The 23,456-nt window shown below is 35.9% G+C and overlaps 3 protein-coding genes across 12 annotated transcripts in view; 2 read left to right on the top strand and 1 right to left on the bottom strand.

The window, feature by feature from the left end:
- Positions 1 to 1,089: 1,089 nt before the first annotated feature.
- On the top strand, positions 1,090 to 11,818 carry LOC132202176 (alkylglycerol monooxygenase-like). The gene is made up of 8 exons (XM_059628920.1): positions 1,090 to 1,237; positions 3,153 to 3,280; positions 6,477 to 6,628; positions 7,138 to 7,241; positions 9,678 to 9,840; positions 10,191 to 10,342; positions 10,398 to 10,646; positions 11,083 to 11,818. The coding sequence occupies exons 1-8, from the start codon at positions 1,115 to 1,117 to the stop codon at positions 11,341 to 11,343; spliced, it is 1,332 nt and encodes a 443-aa protein (XP_059484903.1). The 5' UTR covers positions 1,090 to 1,114; the 3' UTR covers positions 11,344 to 11,818.
- LOC132202104 (SWI/SNF-related matrix-associated actin-dependent regulator of chromatin subfamily E member 1-like) overlaps positions 11,809 to 23,456 on the bottom strand; it is a 122,656-nt gene continuing 111,008 nt past the window's right edge. For 2 of the 10 annotated variants that reach the window (XM_059628849.1, XM_059628858.1), the window contains 13 exons: positions 18,122 to 18,198; positions 17,446 to 17,490; positions 17,118 to 17,161; positions 16,606 to 16,674; positions 16,070 to 16,276; positions 15,228 to 15,312; positions 14,752 to 14,838; positions 14,426 to 14,700; positions 14,073 to 14,372; positions 13,872 to 14,021; positions 13,042 to 13,647; positions 12,261 to 12,429; positions 11,809 to 12,196 (listed from right to left, as the gene is read on the bottom strand). In XM_059628849.1, coding sequence (XP_059484832.1) covers positions 12,030 to 12,196; positions 12,261 to 12,429; positions 13,042 to 13,647; positions 13,872 to 14,021; positions 14,073 to 14,372; positions 14,426 to 14,700; positions 14,752 to 14,838; positions 15,228 to 15,312; positions 16,070 to 16,276; positions 16,606 to 16,674; positions 17,118 to 17,161; positions 17,446 to 17,490; positions 18,122 to 18,182 — 2,265 coding nt within the window. In that variant the 5' untranslated portion in view covers positions 18,183 to 18,198 and the 3' untranslated portion in view covers positions 11,809 to 12,029. Of the gene's footprint in view, positions 12,203 to 12,260; positions 12,430 to 13,041; positions 13,648 to 13,871; positions 14,022 to 14,072; positions 14,373 to 14,425; positions 14,701 to 14,751; positions 14,839 to 15,227; positions 15,313 to 15,555; positions 15,632 to 16,069; positions 16,277 to 16,605; positions 16,675 to 17,117; positions 17,162 to 17,445; positions 17,491 to 18,121; positions 18,199 to 18,425; positions 18,548 to 23,456 lie in introns of those variants that run through there. The other 8 variants (XM_059628866.1, XM_059628840.1, XM_059628865.1 and 5 more) reach the window with 8 other exon arrangements.
- On the top strand, positions 20,734 to 21,850 carry LOC132202188 (uncharacterized). Its single transcript, XM_059628949.1, has 2 exons — positions 20,734 to 20,911; positions 21,354 to 21,850. Exons 1-2 carry the CDS (start codon positions 20,873 to 20,875, stop codon positions 21,750 to 21,752), a joined length of 438 nt encoding a protein of 145 aa, XP_059484932.1. The 5' UTR covers positions 20,734 to 20,872; the 3' UTR covers positions 21,753 to 21,850.

The following is a 23,456-nucleotide window of genomic DNA, read 5'->3' as shown; positions in this document are numbered from 1 at the left end:
TTTTAGTAAGTTGTTTACTAGCCAATTCTCTCCCAATGTAATTGCATCTTTTTTCCTGTTTCGACTTGTTGTTAGAGAATAAATAAATTGAATTGAATTATCGTCTCTATCATAACTTGATTAATAAATTTCTTTTTTAGAACATTATTATTCTTCTTCATATTATTTGTGTTAAGATGAATCTAGCATTCTTTTTACCTTACATTTTATGAAAATGTGCAATGTGAGAAAAGTTTGATACTGGAGGTGCTCAAAATTTTACATTATTCATGCCCAATCTCAAAGCTTTTGTTAATCCTAGGGGATTTTTCGAAATTTTATTACACTGAATACTCTCTAAACTGTTGCCAAAACAAGCTAAATTTAGTTATTTTAATTTAATCACATATGCTAATTTAAATTGAATTCTATACCTTCTATAATATATTAAATAATGCAATGTTACCTTAAGGTAATAAATTTAAATTAATAAGTTGAAAATAACAAGCGAAAATGAGTTAAAATTTGATCACTGAAATATTATGCTCTTAACATAGGTTATGCTTCCCGCATGACAGACGCGAAGAGATTTTGCCTAGTTTTTCATAATTTTATGTTCAATGCGTCCAGAACAATGGAGAATTATATAATGTATCTCTATTATCTTCCTAACAATTAAAAAAAATTATTAATTAACATAAAACGCAATTGGTAATAAAATTTATTTCAAATACCGATCGTTTGCAAATTAAATTTTTTTTAAATGCGTAAAATGATATTGAATTACTTTTTTAATCAAACTGGAAGTTCCGAACATATTATAGAAACAGTTATTGGAACCTTCGTGAAGTTTTAATCTCTATTAATGAACTTTTTATGTCTTCAAGACGTTACGCTATATTTATGCGACCGGTTTTTGGCCACTTGCTATGAAATTGGCGATTGTACAAGATTGGCCGAATAAAATCGCGGTGGCGAAAATTCTGGAGTCCGATGCACTCGTCGCGGAGGATGTCGGGATGAGCACCGCGAGCGATCGAGCGAGCGGCGCGAGGCGAAAAGCCCCCGCCCCCATCAGCACGCGCATAAATAAGAGAGCCGGCGCGGAGAACGACGACAAGCGCTGCTGCTCGCCATGGGCAACGCGACGGATGTGAGTGCCGCTCTTACTCAGGGCTTGGCACGCTTTTTCTACGCCGTCGACCCCCTCGACACGTCCTACCCTGACCACAAGCATGTCCCGGACTTCTTCGTCAAGGTAGGAAATCAAAAAATTTTCATTGGATTTATTCATATTTTTTTTTCAAAATTTAAATTTCATAAGTTCATTTATTGTGATTAAGTTTGTTTTTCAATATTTGCAGCCAAATAAACCACAGTAATTAATTGCAGAATAAGAATCACTATTTTTAACTTTTGTATTGTTTCCTCGTATTAAAATGCAACGTTGAATGAATAAGATATAATAATAATAATAATTAACAAATAATTAAAATGATAAGACTGGATCAGAATAAACAATGATAATAATAAGCTAAACAATATTGAATGTGATTCATATTTTAAATATTTTAATTGTAATTATTAATTCTACCTTAGTATGAAATGGTATGAAAAAATTGTATACTGCAAGTCCATATTAGTCTTCTTATTTATTTTTATAAATATATATTATTAAATAAATATAGACGCAGTTTTTTCAGTGATGAATTGGCTGAACCGGCAAAAAAAAACAAGTTATAAATGACTGGTAATTTAAGTGACAATGAGAGGTAATGACAACACACACAAGTATAATTCATCCTCTCTGTACTATAGAAATCCACACGCGTGTTAAGAGTAAAAAACTGCCTTGCGGTGCGCAAATCGTGGGTTCTCCACCACAAGTCAAAAGATCGTATTATAATATTATTTTGCTTCTGCTCACTCGCTCGCTCTTCATGCATGACTCAATTGACGATAGACAGATAGATGGGTTCCAACTGCGCCGTAACTCGAAACCAATGCCGCCGCCTCATATTGTGTGTTTTCAGAGTAAATCGATCGCTTTTAACGGCGAAAAGAAAACCTTTCCCACACTTTGCTCACGGTTTAATTCAATTCATTATGAACTATTTATAGAATCTTGTACCGACTTCGATTGTGAAGTTTGTCGCGGTCACTTGGACCTTTGCCAAAATGTGCTTGGCGCATAGTCAGGCTGCGGCGTCGTCATGACGTGGATATTTTCATCCCCTTGTATATTTCATCGAGCAAAAAAATCATGTGCGAGATTGAAAGCAAACGTCATTTTTAAGAACGAGAAAATTGCTTCGTCATATCAATATTGAATTGTTTTATCAAAAAATTATAAATTTTTCTATCGATCATTTTTTATTTATAAATAATGTTGATTGGAATTTAATCAATTTTTGCATGGTTTAGTGATTTTGCCTTAAGAAGAATACCTTTTGGATGAATCGATCATTTTCTTTTTTATTTAAATTTGACTGAATTAATTGAATTAAGTTCCAAATTAATTTCACAGAGAAGCTTGATTATAAATTTAAAATGAACTTATGGCAAAAAAATTTGGTAAAATTATTTTTACTGCTGCATAAAAATAAATTGGAAAACCATTAATTTATGGCTTACTGGGGAAAATAATTTAACTTCTAATTTTAAATTAATTTCAAGTTATCGCAGGACGTTTCGAACTTTTCTTGTTGTTGCTAGAATTGAGATGCATCTCGAAATACATCAGAATATATTAAGCTGGCTTGTTATAACTTTTCGTCCCTATATATTTACAGTCAACTTGTCCAGCCCAGGTATGTATTGTGCGATAACATTGAGGTGATAACGAGCAACTAATGCACACATTACCCGCGACATGCCTTACTTTCAGCCTGATGGCGGCCAGCGAGTTTATTCCATCGAGTTTCCAAAAATTGACAAGCTCATCACGTCTATCCGGTCTAAAAATAACTTAATAAAATGCGACGTGAATCCAAAATTAGTAAAAACACATTCACGCAAAACGAAATTAAACTAATATGAATTGCAAATTATCATTTCTAATATGCACTTAATTGGCCACCCGCCAAGAATTTTACCAAATTTGGTATAAGGAAAGCGAATTTTTCGTTATATTTACTAATTAATGACATGTTTTGTTTCTTAATGTGTTTTAGTCATGGCCGTACTTCTTGGTGTTCATGGCGCTGGAGAATCTGCTGCTCTACTTGGAGGGCAGACCGACCGTCAGGCTCAACGACAGCATCACGTCTCTTTCGCATGGACTCATACAACACTGCGGAAAGTGAGTTCAAAAGACAAAATTAAAATATTTCTTGAAAACTTGCAACAAGGAAGACCGATTTCAATATTTCATAAAACCTTCCTTAAGTTTTGGCTTTCAATCAAAAGTATGAGTGGAATTTAATGGGGAAATATTGGAAGTATTTTAAAGTAAGATCCAAAGGAAAGAAAACTTTTAAACCAAAAGTCGAACAAAACTGCTTTTTGATTAGAAAAATTGCTGGAATTTTTAACATTTTACAATAATAAAATAAATTTGATGCTGCTTTGCATGTATTTATTAAATATCTTAATATTTTTAATCGTATTATTTTTCAAACATTTATTTCCCTTGCTCAGTCATTGTCAGAATTTTACTCATAATTTAATTTTGAATAGATATAATTTTTGAATTAGAGACAAATAAATTTTTTATAGTTTCACTTGATATTTTTGTTTATGAAATCCACCTTGAGTGCCAGTTTTCAATTTACCATTTCTTGAGTATTATGAAGAATGTTATTTTTTTTTTGTGTGGGCTACCGCAACTGTCTGACTAGACTAGATATTCTATTAGATAAAAAAAAAAATGGTGTCGCGATTCATGGATAAACCAGGCCAATTTTCCCTCACGTGAATTCCACCATGAATTCTAATGCCAAGACCGTTACTATTTAATGCCCAAAAACTGAAAACACGCGGCATAAGTTGTTACTCCTAATTAATTAATCTAATTTATACGGTCTGGCTTTGCGTCAGGGTCGCCCTGTCGTCGTTTGAGTGCGACAGACGCTTTTCTCCAGCACTTTATTTTCAAGAAAGACAAGTCTGGTTTTTTTTGGCCAATAGTTTTTTAACGCATATTTGCATGCATCACGTGTTTGGCGTTTCAATCTTTTTTTTCGCTGCAAACCTGCTCGCTGAAAGTCTTTCTATTTCACATTATGTAAGTGCAAAACGACGGTGAATGGGAGAAAGTTGGTTATTTTTAGAAGAAGTCGTGTTGTGTGCTTTTTTAATTTTGTATTTCTTTCGCGCGACGATAATGGAATTCTGAGCGCGACACTCATTGCGAAGCTGACTGATATTTAAAGTTACACGTTTTGACACAATTTCATTGCCGGTGGCGGAATGAGACCGACCCGTCTTGCGCCCGTATTGAATTACCATAATCGCAATCAGGTGGAATGAGAGTAAAATTCTTATGTAAGGTGTCACTCAAGGTATTCAAAATGATGCTGTCAGCATAATTTCTCTTCATAAATGCTTCAACTCGGTATAATATGAGAGTTGTAAAGTTTATGAGACACATATATTTGCAGCTTTTTCTGAAAGTTTTAATTATGAAATTTACAAAGGAAGGGGATTTCAAGGAGAGTTTTCAGAGATTCTGTTGGAAAGAATGAGAAACTGGCGAAATACAGGTCGCTTGACTTGCTACAATTTCCAAACTGGAAAAAGAAATACAAATGATAGCGAAAAATTCACATTGAACACAAACCTTAAGATAAAAGCATCAGCATCACACATGTAATATTATTATATCGTTATATTTACTCGAGAGATGAACTCTAAATCCAATCATCATTTTATTATATTTTAGTTTTTTTCTGGTTTTATTTTCCGGTTATAATTGCATTTTTGGGATTATAAAACTTAAATTTAGTATAGTCATCAAAGATTTGTTCGTTCCACATGAGTCCCAAATATATTAAATAAGTTTTGGATTTTTGGATAAAATAAGTTAAATAATAAAATAATATTAATAAAGTCAACTCAACTTTTAATTCAATATTTAAAAATCTTTTTTAGTTTTACTCCTGCTGCTAGACTTACCGTTTTTTGCAAGAGCAAACACATTTTGTTTTAATTTTCTTCAATGTCTAGCTAAATTTATGAATTGGCCAATTAAGTGAATATATCTGAAGGTTTGGCTATACTAGAGATGAAAAGATAGACGCAAATAGCCGCTCATAGTAAAAAAATTGTCGCCGTTGAATTAGAAGGTTTTCTATTTTGGGCTGATCATTGCTCAACGGACGATTGGCATTCCATGCTCTTTGATGTTCACACCACTTGCCGAAAACAGAGATGGAAATCAAAGTCGAAAAACTAGTTTGACCGTCGCTTAGCTATTTCTTTGCTTGTAACAATCAATGGCTAGCTAAAGTGCTCTTATACGGTTTTACCATTATGTGCTTTCATGTCTATTGAGGCTGATAATATCAGCCAACATTATTTATTATTCTCAGTTAAATACGGTATATTTTTTAAATTGAAAACAGAAAAGAAAGAGTGAACTATAAAAGAAAAATACACAATAGATAACATTGCAGCAAAAATCTTTTTTTTACTCGCACGAAAAATCTGACGTAATGGATATTTGCGGATTATTTCGTTCTGATTCATTGTGTGAATAAAAAAAATACGTTTTTCGACTTCTACTCCCACAAATTATTTTCAGGACTTTTCTAAATATATGACTCATAACTTTCCAGTCTACTTATTTATGTACTCTAAAATTTAAGCAGCTTACTTTTGGTTAAAAATGAGACTTTTTCCTAGTCAATAATTGTGCAATAATCTCAATTTTCCCCTTTAGGCTTTTTTGGTCCTTTTTGTGATCAAATGGCCCTTACTTGTTAATAATAATTTATTACCGTATATTACCAACGAATTTGCATTTACCGCCCACTTTGCCTTGTGCTCACGCCAAACTTGTTTCTTAAAAGCAAAGAGCAGTCGACATTTTGCCGCGGCTTTTCAACAAGGCAATAAATTTACTCAACTAACTTGCTGCTTTTATTCCCGCGACTATAATACCGTCTTGATCTTGACAACCAATTTCCATGAACGCCACTGACACGGTATTTTTGTTTAAAAGTTGCAAAAGTTTAGAATTGTTGAGTATTTAAGTGGCAAGAAAATATTTGAATGCTTCGGGCACTGAAAAAAGGATATTTGGATTCTAATTAATGATTAGAACTTAATGAAGTGTGAATTTGATTTATGAAGTAATAAAAAAACACGCCTAATGTTTTCATCATTTACATAAAAAGCTAGTTAATGAAACTTATACTTTTAAGATTTGAATCATATAAACTGTGTTTAATTCTTATTAACTTAAAACAAAAAAAAAAACTGAAATTTGCTCACAGGAGACTTAAAGACTATTTGAACTATATGCGTAAATTAACGGATGTTTTCATGATTTCCAGGCTCATCTTTCGAGGTGCCGAGAGTGCTGCCTACATCTTCATCTACCAAAGGTTCAGGCTGGTCGACCTGGCATGGGACAACGCCCTGACCTGGTACCTCGCCGCCCTGGGCGTCGATTTTTGCTACTACTGGGTCCATCGGGCCAGTCATGGTGAGCGCTAAATTTTTAATTAACCTTATTGCCCGCGACGAGATTCTTTTCATCAAAACAAGTGCAAGCGAGTCACCCTCTTCCGCGTGTTACGGGCGCACTACTTTCTAATCTCGCACACTTATTGCACTTGCAAAATAGATCTTGCAGTGCAAAAAAGTAATTATAATTTCACGCTCGCGTTGCAATTTTGCAAGCCATTGGTCTACCGATCAAGCCGCGGGCTTCTTTATTTTATTTAGGGCCTCATCAACTAAAGCCGGCTCCATTAATTTTATGGAAACAAAGTTCCCTATGATAATTTATTATGTAGCAGTTCATTTCCATAATAAAGACGTCATAGGAAAACTGTTAACCTAAAAAATCTTATTTTGCATTGCTCTATTTTTTATTTACTACAAGGAATTTTAAGCGAAACATTTTGTAAAATGTTTAATGAAAATTTTTACCGTGTTTATGAGAAAATTCCTTATTGCCTTTTTTTAACTTCAATCTTTTTATTTCCACAGAGGTGCACGTCTTATGGGCGCAGCACCAAGTCCATCACAGTTCCGAAGACTACAACATAGCCGTCGGCCTCAGACAGTCAATTTTGCAAGGCTGGTGCGGATTTGTAAGTACCACCAAATTAATTATATTTTTTCACGTGCTTTTTAAACTGCAGACCGTTTTGGTACGAGTCAAAAAATTATTGCCATAATTTAGGCTCCGGCCGTGGAAAAGTTGTACTCTCTTGATCGTCCTTTGGTACGCAACCGCTAATGAACCGGCGGGCAAAAAATTTGTAAAAAAAATAATCCGAATTGTTAACAGGTATCTTTAATTTCAATGAAAATACGGGAAATCTGGCTGTGAGACATCATAAATTAAGTTATTTAATCAACCTTTAAAAAAGCAACTTAAAAAAGCGAAACAAAATTAAATTAAATTTTCTTCCAAAAATTTCTTCTTCCAAATAATTCTTCTAATTTCATTTGCTGATAATCACTTCAAGACCCTAAACAGATTTGACTTTTTTTAACAAATTTTAATCAATGTTTTCAATGTGTAAATTAATATTGTTAGGGTAAGTTTCTTTTAACATTATAAAAAAAAGCCCAGAAGGAAAGGAAAGTTTGGCAGAGAAGATAAGATAATTATTAATTTAGGCCATATTTGTTTTGATCCTTGATGCTCACATTTCAATAAAAGAGCTTGGCATAGGTAAAAAAAAAAATACCTAAAATGGCACCGTTGTAAATATTTCTCTTGTTTTGAGAAAATAAATTTAATCTCGTCTGTTCTATCCATTCAATAGCCATCAATTTTTTCAATGAGAACCATTTCCGATGCAATCTTTGCAGACCGACATACACCCACCCAGACTTCCGCTCACATCCCGTAGAAAGTTCAAAAGTTGATAATGGAAAAAGTGTTATTTTTATTCCTGGAAATTCTCCCTAAAAATTTTGAATTTTGTTGATTTTTTAAAGGAATCCAGAATTGAATTCAAAATTAACATCTCCTTTCCATTGTTTTAATTTAACTTCTATAGGGCCAAAGACCCAAATATGTAAGACAAAATACAAAATATTAAAAATAATAAGAATTTGTTTGTGAAATATTAAAATAAAATAAAATAAATTGATTTAAAAAAATATTCAATTTTAGAAAATGAAGAACTATAATTTAATCATTTATTTTTATCAGATAATAAAAATATGTTGGCATTCTTTTTAGAGTCTATGATGGATTAAAAAAAATTTGAATATTATTATGTGCAAGTGATGTGAGTTCCACTCTAAATAAAAAAAAATTATGGTAAAAGTTTTGCAAATCGAAATTACATATTGAGCCTGAAATCTAATATCTTCTGTCAGCAAAAAGAGAAAAAAAAATTCAATGAAATAAGCAGTACAAACGTATTCGCACAATTTATACATTTAATTAACCGTCACCTTTACTTATTTTGCCCGTTTTTCTTTTTCTTCCTTTGCCTCAATTCGTCAATGATAGGAAGTAATGTGGGAGCTAATGAGCTATAATTACAAGGCGAAAATGTTACGTTGCCTTATTGCAAATAACGAAGACCAAAGCAGGAGAAAAACGGCCGCCGGTGTTGGTCTCCTTGGCAGTGCCAAGTTGAGAGGTTGCGCGTTTTTATGTCGTTTAGGCATTCGATCGCATCTCTCGCAGAACTTTTGCTTTTTCGCGTCGACACGCGAATTAGAGAAGGAGGTGTGCCAGGCCAGGCTTCTTGAATAAGAAAAAAAACCAGTTGCCCCGAAAGAAATTTGGCCAAGCTAACTGGACGGACAAGTCGATTTTTTACAATGCGAAAGAGACAGACACGTTTTTTAGGCGAGAAGGTGAGGCGGTCCGCCGACCGGCCGCAGAGCACGTGAGTCTCAACGTGATATGTGGCCGATTTAATTTATGCAGGGGCAGCACCTGTGGCTCTCATTCACAGTCGCCGCAAGACCTTTTTGGTGAAAGAGCGGCGAGAAAAGAAATATACTTTGCTCTATTTGTTTTAGTCACATGATTTCTCGGTGAAGTTGCAAATACAACTGCCTGGCTTCTTAAAAGAATTAAATTTTTAATAAAATAAATAATTTTTTAGCTATCTTTAGAAAAAAGCCCTTTTGAATTAAAATTATTTCTTTAAAAAAATTTATAAAAACTTTTTTTTTGTAAAATTTATTCTACTTCATTCATTCTCTTCAACTTTCAACTTTTTAAAGAAGCTTATTTTGTTATCAATGAGATGAGTTTATTTGAAATTTTTTTTAACTTTCAAGAAAGAAATAAAAAAATTGAATAATTTTTCTACTTCTTCGGTGTGGAGAGGGAATTTTCTTCTGATATGCTAGACTTTTATAGAGAGAATGTTTAATTCTTTTTATTATGCTGCTAATTTTCCACAAACCTGTTGGCGAGGAATTCATTACCATGGCCACCGTGTTGATTCAACTATTTTGTATAAATTAAACAACTAACAATCAAATAAACTGCCAAACCCATTTCAAATCCAAGTGTTTTCTAACGCATGACCATAAATTGTCCGCAGATCTTTTACCTGCCACTGGCATTCTTCATTCCACCAGCCCACTTCTTGACCCACCAGCAGTTCAGCCTGCTCTTCCAGTTCTGGCTGCACACAGAGGCCATCAGGCATCTTGGCCCTCTCGAGTGGGTCTTCAACACGCCAAGACACCACAGAGTTCACCACGGTAAGAATTGAGCATAAATAAAAATATGCATATAATTGAAAATAAAATAATTTACCCCACAAAATAATAAAAATTCCAGTTGAGCTATTGGAAAATAATAATTGAAAAAATATGTAAATCAAGAAATCAAAATTTTACAGGATTGAACTTAATTATGTCCAATAAAACTAAAAAAATTTTTATTGGAAACGCGAAAACCTGTTCTTGGCAACAGTTTTACAACCCACACTTTTTGAGCACCGGCTTTGTGTATAAATTGTTTTTTAAATCTTTGCCACACGACGCGTTTCTTTCTAAAATTTAATATGATTTCTTGCATAATTTTATTTCTACTGCATTTTGTTAAATAGGAGCCAACTTGTTCTGCCTGGACAAAAACTACGGCGGAGTTTTGATCATCTGGGACCGCTTGTTCGGCACTTTTGCGAATGAAAAAGAAGACGAGGAAATCGTCTACGGTCTCGTCTTCAACCAGCCCTCGTTCAACCCCGTGTGGCTCCAGGTACGTTTTTTAACCAAAATTCATATGATGATTTTTTTTAATTAAATTTTTTTAGTACTTCTACTCGGCTCATGTGGTGCACAAGTGGCAGTCGATGGAGGGCTGGAGAAACAAATTGTCAGCCGTCTTCAAGGGCCCGTCCTGGATTCCAGGAGCGCCCTGGACCGGCAGGGACGAAGACAAAATCAAGGTGGGGCCGAGGCAGAAGTTCGACGTGTCCATTCCGACCTGGTGCAACGTGTACCTGCTCATCCACTTTGTGGTCGTCGTCTTCCTTTTCCAAGAACTCTACGTACGCCACGTGGTAAGCCAAATGTGTGCCTAAATTTTTTTAAATGTCGACAAACTTTCCAAGAAACAAAAGCGAGCATTTTTCTCTAGTTTCAAATCGTTCTGAATAATATAAACATAAACCACGCTCACTTAATCCGGCAGACCTTCGAGTTCAAGAGCCGCGAGTGTCAGAGGCCATCGTAATTTTTTTTTCTTCCACGCGCAATTTAGGGTGTAAAGTCAAGGTTTCACGTGATGACCCCATTAATTTTTAAGCACTTGTACTTGTCAACAAATTCCCTTGAAGCTTTTCAATGCAAAACACGTGACTATTGCTTGCAATTAGAATTTTTTTTTAAAAGTAAAAATTGTCTTATAAATTCACATTTCGGAAACATAAATTTAAAAACATAAGGCAAAGTGGAACTTAAATTAAATATAATTTCTGACCAAAATTATTTTTTCAGGGAATGTCTCAGATCTCTGTGATATTGTTTGTGGGCTACATTTTGCTGTCGCTCACAACGATAGGCCTGCTGTTTGAAAACAAAGGCCAGGCCCGCGCCTTTGAGTTGTTCCGCTGCGTCGTCTTCGCCACCCTTCTGCAGCGAGGCCACGCCAGTCTGCTGCCGCAACACACGGTGCAGGCGTTGCAGACCTTCTTCGGGATCTCTGCCGCCTTCTGGACACTCCAGAGTATGGCCTTCACAAAGTTCAAGCACGCGTGACGCGAGTTCAGGACTCTGCAGGCCATTTTCTTACGAAGATGTACATTTCTGTGTCAAAACTAGTTGATTAATTTACTCTCAGCGAGGAAAATTAGTAAACTGACATTTACATATTTATTTTTTCACACAATGAATGCTACCTTCCATTAAACTGCATTAAATTGACTTAATTAGCAATATTGTGTAATTTTAAGAAAGTGTATCTTGTAAATATTAATGATAAGCACATCATTGATAAGGGCGCTGAATTTACAGTCTTGTTATTGTCCTCCAGAGTGAGGTTGCCATGTTATTTCATTTTTAGTTTACTGTTGAGATTCCGTCCTTGAGAGGTACGTCGGGAGAAGTATTATAAAATTTAGATTTGAATTGAAATTGTAAATCCTTCCAGTTACAATAACTGCCATTTCAAAAATTCTGTGAAACCAGTGCCATGTGAAGTGTCATAAATAAAGAAAAATACTGTTTTACTATATCATGTATGCTTTAATTGTTTAATTTAAACAAAAATGCGAAATTCTTTTCTCGTCACTATTATTACATCGAAATGGAGCCCCCTGCCCTCTTCAATTCACACTCAAAATGCATAAGACTGATTTTTCGGGATCAACCCACATGTTGCTGTTAATTAACTATCCTACTGACAGAATCGACCAAGATCCCAGAAAAAATTGAATTCAACAAAATCAACCCATGGATGGCCCCATGTGGGGCGGAGGTGGTCCCTGCGGCTGTTGCGGGGGCGTCGCCCCTCCAGCAGAGGCGGCCGCTTTGGACCCTCTCGGGGTGCGAGTCCCTCGTGCGCCGCGATTGCCGCTTCCGCGGCCCCTCTTGCTTCCGCCAGCTCCTCCACCTAGCCCGTAATTTCAAATTAAATTGAAACATTTTTGCAGACACCAATGAACGAAATGGCCTACCTTGGCTCGGCGGCTGGCTGCCTTCAGGGGGCATCTTGGGGCCTTCGCCTGTGTACATCATTTCTTCGTGCTGCGGCGGCATTCCTGGCATGGAACCTGGGCGCTCAGCTCCCATCTCTGGAGGCGGCGGGCCGCCGTACATTTCGTGATGAGGCTGCATCGCAACCTGCTGGCAAAAGAGCAACAGAAAAATTTATCAGTAGGATTATTGGAAGAGATTTTGAACAAAAGTATATAAATCGAAAAGAGGATTTATATTTTATTAAAAAACCAACAACAACAATAAATTAACTTTTATAAAAATCATGAAAAATAAAAAGGAAAAGAGCTTTAATTGAAAAAAAAAATGAAGCTAACAAATTATAGAAGGGGTTTCTGAGCATGAGTATTTTCATCAGCTCAACTAGTTTTGCTCATGAGCATGCTGACTTGTATGTGCTCAATTCTCATGCTAAACGGACCTTACAATTAGCTCAAGGCTTCCGATCAGATAAAAAAAATACAAAATGCTTTCATATGTAGGGTGATGCACAGGGTAAGGGAAAATTCAATTGTTTGTCATATGACATAATATGAAAAATTAATTGGAAAAACGATTTTAAAAATATATTATATTATATTAAAATTGAATTTTTAAAATTTTAAATACATGAAATTCTCTCTAACGTCAATTTAATATTTTCAATAAAAAAGACTGATCTACACTGAGGCTCTTTTTGCAATTTTCAATTTCAGATGGAATATAATTGTGAAAATTTTAAGTGAATAAAAAAAGACAAACCTCATGCTGCATCTGCGGAGGATAGTGGTGAGGTGGCATACCCGGTCTTGGCCCCATGTGGTGGGGTGGCATGCCTTGAGGGTGTGGCTGCGGAGGGTGCGGGGGCACTCCAGGGTACTGCTGCTGAGGCTGCGGTCCCTGCTGCTGTGGCATCGGAGGTGGATAACCAGCCTGACCATAGTAGGCCATGTGTGGGGGCGGAGGAGGATATTGGGAGAACTGCTGGTAAGCCCCAGGGGGATACTGGGCATACTGCTGCGGAGGCGGCCTCGGGGGCAGCTGCTGGGACATCATGTACTGACTCTGCGGCGGCGGCACCACCGGTGGCTGCTGAGGCGGCTGTTGCGATGCAGGTGGAGGACCTTGCTGCGGAGGCGGTGGGCCTTGTGGAGGCTGGTGAGGTGGCAGAGATGGTGGAGGTGCCTGATGGGGAGGCTGCTGCTGCGGAGGGGGCTGCGGACGAGGCGGGAATGGCGGCACATCGGTGGCCGATTCATCAATTGTGGCTGATGGGGGCGGCGGCACAATCGCGGGGGTCGGAGGCAGAGACGAAGGGCCGGAAGAAGAGTTGTCGGCCTCTGGCTCACTGCTTGCCTCCTCCATTGGCTAAATGGGAGAGAAAAATATTATTTTGTGCGAGGAATTATCAGATTTGAAAAAGTAGAAATTACCAGTGAAAAATATTGATATATGTCAAAAAGTGCCTGCTTTAAATTTAATTACAGAGTGATTGATTTTTTTTCAGATATTGATTTACCAGGTCCTGAATTTCATGAAAAGACTTTTGATGTACTGAAGCAATTTAAAAAAAAATTAAATTAAAAACCAACCTCAGGCTGAGAAGCAGAATCTTCACTTCCAGCAAGTGGCATTGGTCCTGACACAGCGGCAGTTGCTGTGGGGGCAGCTGGAGCCGCCGGCTGAGAGTCCTCGGAAGATTCAGCACCAGATCTCTCCTGAGATGCTTGTTCCTCGGCAGACTAAAATAAGTAGAATTGAGATTGCCAATATGCAGAAAAATTATTGCTTACTGGAGCTAGTGCAGGTGTTACTTCTGGAGCGGGTGGAGCTTCAACCTCAGGCGCAACTTCTTCTAGAGTTTGCTGCTCCTTGGGCTCCTCTTCTGCTTCAGGCTGAGGGTCAGTTTCTTGCACCACAGCTGGCTGAGCAACAACTTGATCTGGTTCTTCAGGAGCTGGAGCTGGACTTGGCGTAGCTGGTGGAGGGGCAAGAGCGCGCTGAGCTCTTTCCTCACGTTCCTTCTTCAACAATTCGTACTGACGCTCCACCATTTTATTGAAGGTTTCCTCATCAACCGCTCTTTGACAGTGCTGAAAATATCAGAGTTGAGTTCTGCAATTAAATAAAGTTGAGACCAAAATACCTTTTTCAACTCATCCTGGAAGACTTCACTGCTTTCCTGGAACTTGCGCTTCTTCGCGTCAAACTTTTCCTCGATTTGCTGGAGCTCAGCCTCAAGTTTTTTCTGGTGCATGGTCAGCGACTGCACCTGCCTTTTCAGGACTTGCATTCGGGCGGTGGTGACGACGGATCGCACATCTGGCACCACAGCATCGGAGAAAATCTCATTGATGAGGCGGTGGTTGCGCAGGTACCGGGAATAAGCAACATGCTTCACCGAAAGCCCATCATCTTGGTCTAATTTTAAGATAAATTTAAAATTATTTATTTGAATTTAAAAAATCCTACCATCCTCATCCTCAGCAGGCTGAATGTCAATCCTTCTGTCCACTCCCTTACTGGACGAGGAGCGGTCCTCGTCGGCAACTTGCTGGCCTAAACGAGGAAAAAGCAAGACTCAGAAAGAGAAGCGGACTACCCATGATTTCAGGTGGAGTGCGTGTTAAGTTTTTTTTCTAATTTGTTTTCTGATCCTTGTGTTGGAAAGCGTCTAGTATATGGAAAATGTTTGAATTCGGAAGCCGCACTAATCGGGAGACTAAAATTATGGAGCAGCACAAACTCAAGTTGAAACAAAGATGGGAAGCGGATGTGTGTGTTATGACGGGGAGATTTTTCATGCGGGAATCGGCACAAAAAGCTTTTGAATGAATTGTTTATCGGGAAAAAAACATCTCAAATTCCGTTTTCATCTGGGATTGGAACCGAAATAAAAATCGTTTCAAGTCTATAGATAGTGTATGTGTGTGTGGAAGAAGTCTTACCAGATTTGCCACGACTTTTTGCAGCAATGTAGGCCAGGTAGGATGGGGAATTGTGATACGCTTTCAGGGACTTTTCATACTCGGACTGCAAGCAAGCAGAGAGAAATAAAAAATAACAATCAGTAAAAGCAATTGGCGCAGGGAGAAAAAGAGAGCGAGTGAGAGAAACAAGAGAGAGAGAGAAAGATGGTGATGATTCATTCAATCCTCAGTCAGGTCTGCTACGACAAGCGGGTTAGAAGTAGTTTCTCTTTCTTTTAAATTAATGATTCATGATTTTGTGTCTGTTGTCTGTGGTTCTACGGCTGTGTCCTTCGAGCGGCCCTACCTTTCGCCTTCGAGGACATCCACTGCACATAAGCTGGACTATTTTGATAAGTCTTCAGCGCCTCGGTATACTCGGCCTGCAATCGAGCACGTCAAGAGAAAAAAAAACAAGACAGCAAAAAATTCCCAAGTTTCCATTTAGGTGATTTGTGTCCATCAAAATTTGCCGAAAAATGAATAAATTTTGAAGTCGCCAGAAATTACAACATGCGGTTCTGCTTTTGAAAAATCACAAACTCAACAAAAAATATATTTTATTTTTTCTTTGTCAAAATTGTTGTGATTTTCCAGTGAGAACGAATTTCCACCAGGACGATTGCCAAAAAGAGTTTCCAAAATTCAATCAAAGTGTGAAAACACCACACTCAACGCATATAATAGACCCCTTGATAAAATCCAAATATATTCACTCTAGGTGCTGGTTAAGGTTTCGTTTTTCATCTAAAAGAGGTAAAATTTTAGGGAAATCGGTCATGGAGGGGTTGCGGGAAGCGGGGGGAGTTGGAATGGCCCACCTTTTCAGCCTCGTACTCCTCGACGTACTCAGTTTTGTCCTCCTCGGGCAGGTCCCTCCACATCTGGCCAATGATCTTGCCGATCTCCCAGAGTTTGAGCTCCGGGTTCTGCGCCTTGACCGTGTCCCACACTTTGCGGCTGTACCGCATGTATGGCATCAACGGCTTCTCGGGCGGCTTGGGGGGTTTGGGAGCGCGCGGGTCCACCTGTGGCCATGGACAGATAGAGCAAATGTACCACCCGGACCCCCGAAAGAAAGCATGCACACCCACATTCAGCAAGGCTGTGTACAGAAAACGACAAACTTCTCGAGAGAGAAAGAAAGGGAAAAATAATAATAGACAGCGAAACAATTTTGAAAGAAAAGTTGCAGGAGCCGAAAAGAGTAAAAAAATCAATTTGAAAAAAACACTACAATGAAATCAATTAATATTATTTCTATAATTACCCCCCAAAAGACGTTTTACAACGTTTAGAATGGAAAAGATTTTGAATTAGGCCAAGGTTTCGGGAGCACTTTGGCTCGAATACTCACAGCAGAGGTCTTGCCCACTTTTTGCGGAGTGAATCCTGGGTGGCTGTGAACCGTCTGGATGAAAGGGCTCTGCAAGAGACATTGAATTACTATCTCATAAAAATTAAACAGTTAAAAAATTTTTAGAGCAATTTTGAAAAAATATTGAGTATCATAAATGTTTAAAAAATTTGAATCTAATTTGTATCTTTCAATCCCAATATTCAAGCATAATTAAAAAATTTAATTTACTATTATTTATTCTTCCATAAAAATTAAAAAAAAATTTATTTTTCCAATTATTCAAATTTATTTTAAATTATTTCAAAAATTGAGATTTTTAATATATTTATTGAAAGATTAATTAAATTTTAATGTTCAAAATTTTTTATTTACTGTAAGTACAGATCAATTTATGTAAATTTTGATAAAAATAATTTTATATAAAACAAAATCTTACTATTTTTGCATATTTTTTTTTAACACTTCTACTGGGTTTGTATAATAATTTATTTTTAATTGATCAAACCTACCCCTGAGCTTGAAGCCATGGCCGAGGTTGAGGCTCTCAATCTCTCTGCAAGAAAATAACATGTTTAGCATCATGAATCAGAAAAGTGGTTCAAAATTATACCTCCTGGTTGGCAAATCCAATGAAAGCATTGGAAGAAATAATTTGTGTTATTAAAAATGGCAAAAAGCAATAAATAGGTGAAAATTACTACATACTGGTGTCAATATTAATTGGTAAAATTAAATTAAATAAGCACAACATGCCCAAACGATTAATTATTGGTGACGTGGGGCTCAAAAAATAGGAATGGAAATTCTGTGCTTTTCGTTCTTGCAATCCTTCCTTACCTTTGAGGATGTTGAAGCTGAGCGGCACTCCAGCCGTAAGCAGAGCTGCAGTCAAACCAAACACAAGCCACAACATCAAAATTTGGAAAAAAGAAAAAAATCGATCAAAAATATCGTAACACGTCCTCGGTTGGGACTTTCCTGCCGCATCGAAATTATCGATAAAATTAGATTCAAAGTAAAAAAAGCTCATGCTGAGCCTAATTAAAAAAAAGGCTCATGCCTAAATTAGTTTTAGCGTCAAAGAATTTATTTAGGAAAAAAATATGAAAATGAATTCCATGCTGATTGAAAATTCTCTACATAAAGTCAAAAAAGTTTAGAAATTATTACACACATTTTCAAATTGTCATACCAAAGTTGCATAGAAATCATAGCTTAGATTGATGCAAATTTTTTTGCAAATCAAATTTTACCTTCCACATGGATTCGTCTAAAATAATATTTGAAATTGTCACAAAATATTACAAATTTTTTCACAGGTTAATATTTACACGTATGATTTTTTTTACCAAAAATATTAATTATGCTCCAAAATGCAATAATAAAGACGGTTGGGGCGATAGGTTCGTAGGGCCATTGAATTATTAATAGCGAAAGCAAAACGGAAGTAATTAGAGGGAGATAGAAAACCGCAATAAAGTTAAGAAAAAAAATCATTGTTGACAAAACTCACGGTTTGCCGACGGAAGGAGAGGCGAGGCTGCGATCTGCTTGTAGTTCGAAGGCAGAGACATCTTGGCACGATTTTAACTGGAAAAAAGCAATAAAACGATTCAATATTTTCACTCAACTTTAGAAGTTGTTTAAAATGAGGAAAACAGTGATCGTGTTTGAAAATGACAGGACTGCTGTCGGTGACCGTCAAAAGCCCACTTTTAAAGTCAATTCATGTGGATAATACAGGACAAAGTTGATCATTTTTAGCATAATTTTTTGCTGCTGGTATTAATTTTCGATTCGGTGTTGATGAATCTCACCTCGGACGAGTAAAATCTGCAAAAAGTGGCGAATTCCTAGACAATTAATTTGACGATGCCGTAAACAAATTGAATTGAAAAAGATGGACGCCGGCAAATTTTCTAATCCTACATGTAGCGCCATCTGTGTGCATAAATGAAACTAAAATTTATAGCGCGAAGCAAATGGTGGAGGGGGCAGGGGGCACCATTGATAAAAACAATCATATTTGCGGCTCCTTCCTATAGTAATAATTTTCAAATACACATTATTACTGAACCATTGCTACAATGGCATTGAAATCAACCATCGATTCTCATATTTAATGAGAATTTATTAATCAAGTGGAAGACAAATTAAAAAATTTATTTGTTTGAAGAAGTTGACACTCGAGGAGATGATCATGGAAATGAAGCGATCGGGCTTTTCCTCGTTGCAGAAAAATTGTTTTTATTCAAAAACAAATGAGCCATTTGTTTTTGAATAAAAACAATTTTTCTGCAACGAGGAAAAGCCCGATCGCTTCATTTCCATAAAAAATTTATATACAACCTCAAAATTTGTCATTCTCAAAATAATTTGCAAATTTTAAAAAAAAATCCTAAATATTAAAATTATAATAATTTTGCAGCAACACTGGTGTAGAAATGGTACAGAACTTGTGTAGACCTGATGCAGAACAGCTGCACCAGTTCTGCACCAATGCCGCACTTGTTTTGAACCAGGTCTGCAAAAGTGCTTAATTTAAAAAAAATTGATTGTAAAAGAATTTTTTAAATCCTAAGAAAGATAAAAAAATATAAATTAAACTTAAAATTTTTTAGTCTCAACATTAATAAATTTTAAAATAATTTATCTATCTCCATTTTTTCGAAAAACTTCTTTAATTTGAGGAATTTTTTTGAAAAAATAAATATTTTCTGATATATTTAAATTAATGAATTTTGAAGCACTATAACTGGTGCAGAAATGGTTTAGAACTTGTGTAGACCTGATGCAGAACCGCTGCACCAGTTCTGCACCGATTCCGCACTTGTTTTGAACCAGGTCTAAACCAGTCGTTATTTTGAAATTTTTTAAACGAACAAAATTTTTAAAATCCTGATAATATTAGGGGAGATTCAATAGACTTAACTCTCCCGGGATAAATCCAAAGGGATGAAATTTAGACCACTGTCCCGGGTTAAATATTTTTTGTCCCGCCTTCAATTTTTTGTCCCCAAGTCATTGGGGGATATATTTTCTTAGCCCCCTCTTCAGCCAGCCACAGATGCATGGTGCTTTGAATTTATTGAATTTGTGTCAGCAGCAAAATTAATAATCCATGTATTATTATGTTGTAAGCAATTGTATGTATGTATAACATCTATGTTTGCCAGTTTGCATAATAAAGTATTTACGCACGTTTTGAAGAGTTTAACCGCATAGAGGGGTCCCTCGCAGCGAAAGTTTGTTTGTCTTGAACCGACGCGCACGCAATTTTCGCATTAAAAGCAGTCGGCAGCAGCTTAATTAGCTGTGAACGGTGCTTAAACCGACTCCATTAAGTTTTATCTTATCCATAAATAATGCTTCAAAAAGAAAAGGAAAATAACTAGGCTCGCGCGCAATACAAAAAAAATCGACGTTTTCTATTATAAGCAGTAACACCCATGCACGTCTTGACTTGCTGTAATTTTTGAAGATAAAAGTTCATTTTTTAGTATAAAATACAAAATAAAAGCGCGCACTGTTCGCGCTATTAATGGCTAGACATTGATCAAATTATGATGATAATTTCATTGTTTATTGCAAATTAGTTTTTTAATCATGAATTAAAGAAAAATAACTGATGACTTTTGTAACTTATTAGTCATTTTATTTTGGTATTTTTATTATCACGTAATCTGTGCTGTTGGAAATGTGATAAAAAGACATGGGTAGAAAATTATATAATTGTTGATTTTTCACTAAAAAAACCTGCATTTCGACCAGGATAAACCCATTTTAATTTAAATGAAATATTAATTAAGTAAAAAGCTCTATAATTTAAATTTTTACCAATAATTTTTGTTTCTTAATAATCTGCAACTAATCTCACGGTGAATGTGAATCAAGTTTGACATTGAAAATCAAAAATTTTGATTGAAATAAACAAAATCATTCTTCAAATGTTACATATTTCACAACAACGGGAAACGCTGAGGCGTACCTTGCATGAGATCATTGACTAGTTAAGGCCTCGCGCGTTCCAAAGTTAAGTTGCGCGTGATGTGCGAATGAATCACAAAGTTGAAGCGCCGCTCCAGCGAGTATAGATTGCTGCGGTAATTCATCATTCTGAACTGATAAGATTGGTTTGTTTGACTTTTTTGTCATCGATTCACGCTAAAGGGATATAAGAGCTGCTTTTCCTTGTTCATCAGCGCAGTTTGCTGAAAAACCCTCTTCATTTTGGACGCCGATTGTGAAATTAAACGAAGGAAAAATGGAAAGGCCCACTAGAGATGAGGATAAACCTATGAAAGTAAGTTTTAAATTCATTCAAAGGAAAATATTAAAAATATATCATAATCTTAAATCTGAATCAGAGTGATTAAAAAAATTGTGAAAATACGAATTATTTGAATTGTTGAAGTTTTTTTACAAACCATCACATAAGCATTAAACTTTTAATGAAATTCAATTTCAAAGGTATGAAAATGGCTCTTGTACATGCAATAATATCCCTGAAAGTAGGCAAAAATTATTAAACATTTTCATAACAATTTTGCATGCACTTCTATACTTTTTTATAATTTATTAATACTAATTATAATTTTTTATAATTGCAAAAAATATAAATTTATATTTATGTATGTCCAAATACCGAGGGTATTAAAAAAAATAATTCATTCAAATTGAACGCATTATTTATTTTAAAATATTTACAATCAAAACCTCTTTTAATCGATCTTATTCCCTTGCAGCCTGTGAGGGATTTCGCAGCACCTCCTAGATTTTTGGGACCGCCGATCAAGGCAGGCGATCCCATCCCCAGTCCGGCGCCTCAGCACGCGTACGAACGCATGCTGGCTGAGCAAAACCGAGTGTCCGAACCAGAATCGTTGATTTCACCTGGACCCGAGGAGGAGAGCAAGGCTGACCTAAGAGGCGGTGCCGACGTGTGTGGAAGAGCCCCTATGCTTCCACTTGGGGCAGGTGGACCCGCGCCACCCACGAAAGAGACCTTTCAAGCCGTACAACATGTAGTGTGTAGTTTGAAACAAGTACCAGAGCCAGTCAAGTTGCCACTGGGCGCTGGAGGACCTGGACCACGCAGGCAAGCACCTCCTCTGCCTCTTGTAAAAGATGATAAAACATCCTAAAACGTAAAAAATAATTTAGGCCAATATATTAATAGTTTTTTCCCTGATTATTTCTGTTTCAAGCAATCTAGTCAAAAATATTAATAAAGAACAAACAAAAAGTACAAAAATTGCATTTTATTTTTAATTCCAATTATTTCACTGCGGCAGATGGGGTATGTTTTAACTTGAGTAAAGTTTTGACAAAATCTTTTCCTCCTAAAAATCACTAAAAATCGTTTTTCTTTTCTTATCTTTATATGCAAAAATATAATAAAAATTTGGAAAAATAAAATAATAATTTATAAAAATTTTAATTTTTCAGCAAAAGAACTTTTTGGTTCAGCAGAGAACCGATTACTTAATTAAATGGTAAAAACTTTGTCTTTATATTTCATTAATTTTACGCTAATTGTAAGATTTTTTTTGCAGAGCAAATCCTTTCAACAATTGAAATAGTTTTGTAATTTTTCTATGCATTCCTCTTTTGATATTGCAGCTTGCGACATACTTTATCGTATTGAAAGAGGAACTGTTCACGAAGATTGATAAAAAAAGTAAACCTTTGTTCAAAAAGGTGGAACAACGCTTTTATATCTTCTTGATTGAGGCAGCGAGATACACGATAAATGAAGAATGCGCGTGCTCTTAAAATTAATTACATACCCAAGGTCTAGTTACGGTAATTGGAGTTATTTGTTTGCAGTTTCTACGCGTTTTACGCATTTGATTTGCGAGATATAATAATGTCACTCGACTGCCTTGCTGAACTAATTTACCACTTCCTCGCTTTGAGAAGTAAAAAAGCTCTCTTCAATTATTGTGGTCGAATGTTACGTACACACTTTTGATATTTGTATGCAACTCGCTGCTCGACCCAATGGTGAAATTAAATAAGAATTTCGACTGATTTCACAAAACAAGAATTTTTTTTGCCGAAACCCCAAAATGTGCGTTCTGCTTTCGTCTGCTCTGATATTCACTTTCGTCTGCATCTCTACACTGCAATTAACTGGAATAGAACACCGCAAAATACTCTTCGGTTTTGTGGTCACGCATTTACTCATCGATTGGTTTCCAATGACAGAGACGGCGACTTTTCGCCACAGAAATTCTTCCTTCAGGGACGCAATAAGACGAGCTTTGATGAACTGATTTTTGTGCGTCCGATGTCTCTCTTTTTTTTAAATTTACTATGCAGGTCACGGTAGCCACAATACTATGCTTCATTGAAAGATTTCTTAAATTGTTAGAAATTGAATAAAGAAAAGTATATAAAAAAAACTTCATGGCAACAAGAATCTCACAATAAACTTCCACGAGTTTTAAAAAAATGTAGACGTATATAAAATTTAAATTAGAATTTATATAGTTTTTTTCCATGTTACAGGCGAAAATGAAGAAACTAAAAAAAAAAAACTATATGGAAATTTTAAATAAAAGAAATTAGAATTTTTATGTATTGTTTTGTGTATGCTTTGGCTACTCTTATTTAAATTTTTAAAAGTCAGTTGGAGTGCAAACTTATCAAATTTCATTTTTTATAAATTAAAATCCTTTTGAAACAATGACAACAGTTATTTTCATAATTAAATCAGTGTTTAAAAAAAAAAGCTTTTTCTCGCTCAGATTGAGCATTAATTTTTTGTTTATTCTCAACTTAGGGATCTACTATTCAAAATTGAAAAAAAATTATCTGCCTAATTAGCTGAATGTTTAAATATT

The sequence above is a fragment of the Neocloeon triangulifer genome, unplaced genomic scaffold (assembly GCF_031216515.1).
Source record: "Neocloeon triangulifer isolate White Clay Creek 2 clone unplaced genomic scaffold, ASM3121651v1 ptg000002l, whole genome shotgun sequence".
NCBI lineage: Eukaryota > Metazoa > Arthropoda > Insecta > Ephemeroptera > Baetidae > Neocloeon > Neocloeon triangulifer.
The sequence above is the reverse complement of the archived record's forward strand: the minus strand, read 5'-3'. Positions and strand labels throughout refer to the sequence as shown.

What these genes read in the sequence shown, in the direction of transcription:
- LOC132202188 (XM_059628949.1), top strand. Translation starts at nt 20,873, where the DNA reads ATGGAAAGGCCCACTAGAGATGAGGATAAACCTATGAAA. An exon ending in ATGAGGATAAACCTATGAAA is followed by an intron (nt 20,912 to 21,353) that starts GTAAGTTTTAAA and finishes ATTCCCTTGCAG; the next exon opens with CCTGTGAGGGATTTCGCAGC.
- LOC132202176 (XM_059628920.1), top strand. Translation starts at nt 1,115, where the DNA reads ATGGGCAACGCGACGGATGTGAGTGCCGCTCTTACTCAGGGCTTGGCA. An exon ending in TCCCGGACTTCTTCGTCAAG is followed by an intron (nt 1,238 to 3,152) that starts GTAGGAAATCAA and finishes AATGTGTTTTAG; the next exon opens with TCATGGCCGTACTTCTTGGT. An exon ending in ACACCACAGAGTTCACCACG is followed by an intron (nt 9,841 to 10,190) that starts GTAAGAATTGAG and finishes TTTGTTAAATAG; the next exon opens with GAGCCAACTTGTTCTGCCTG.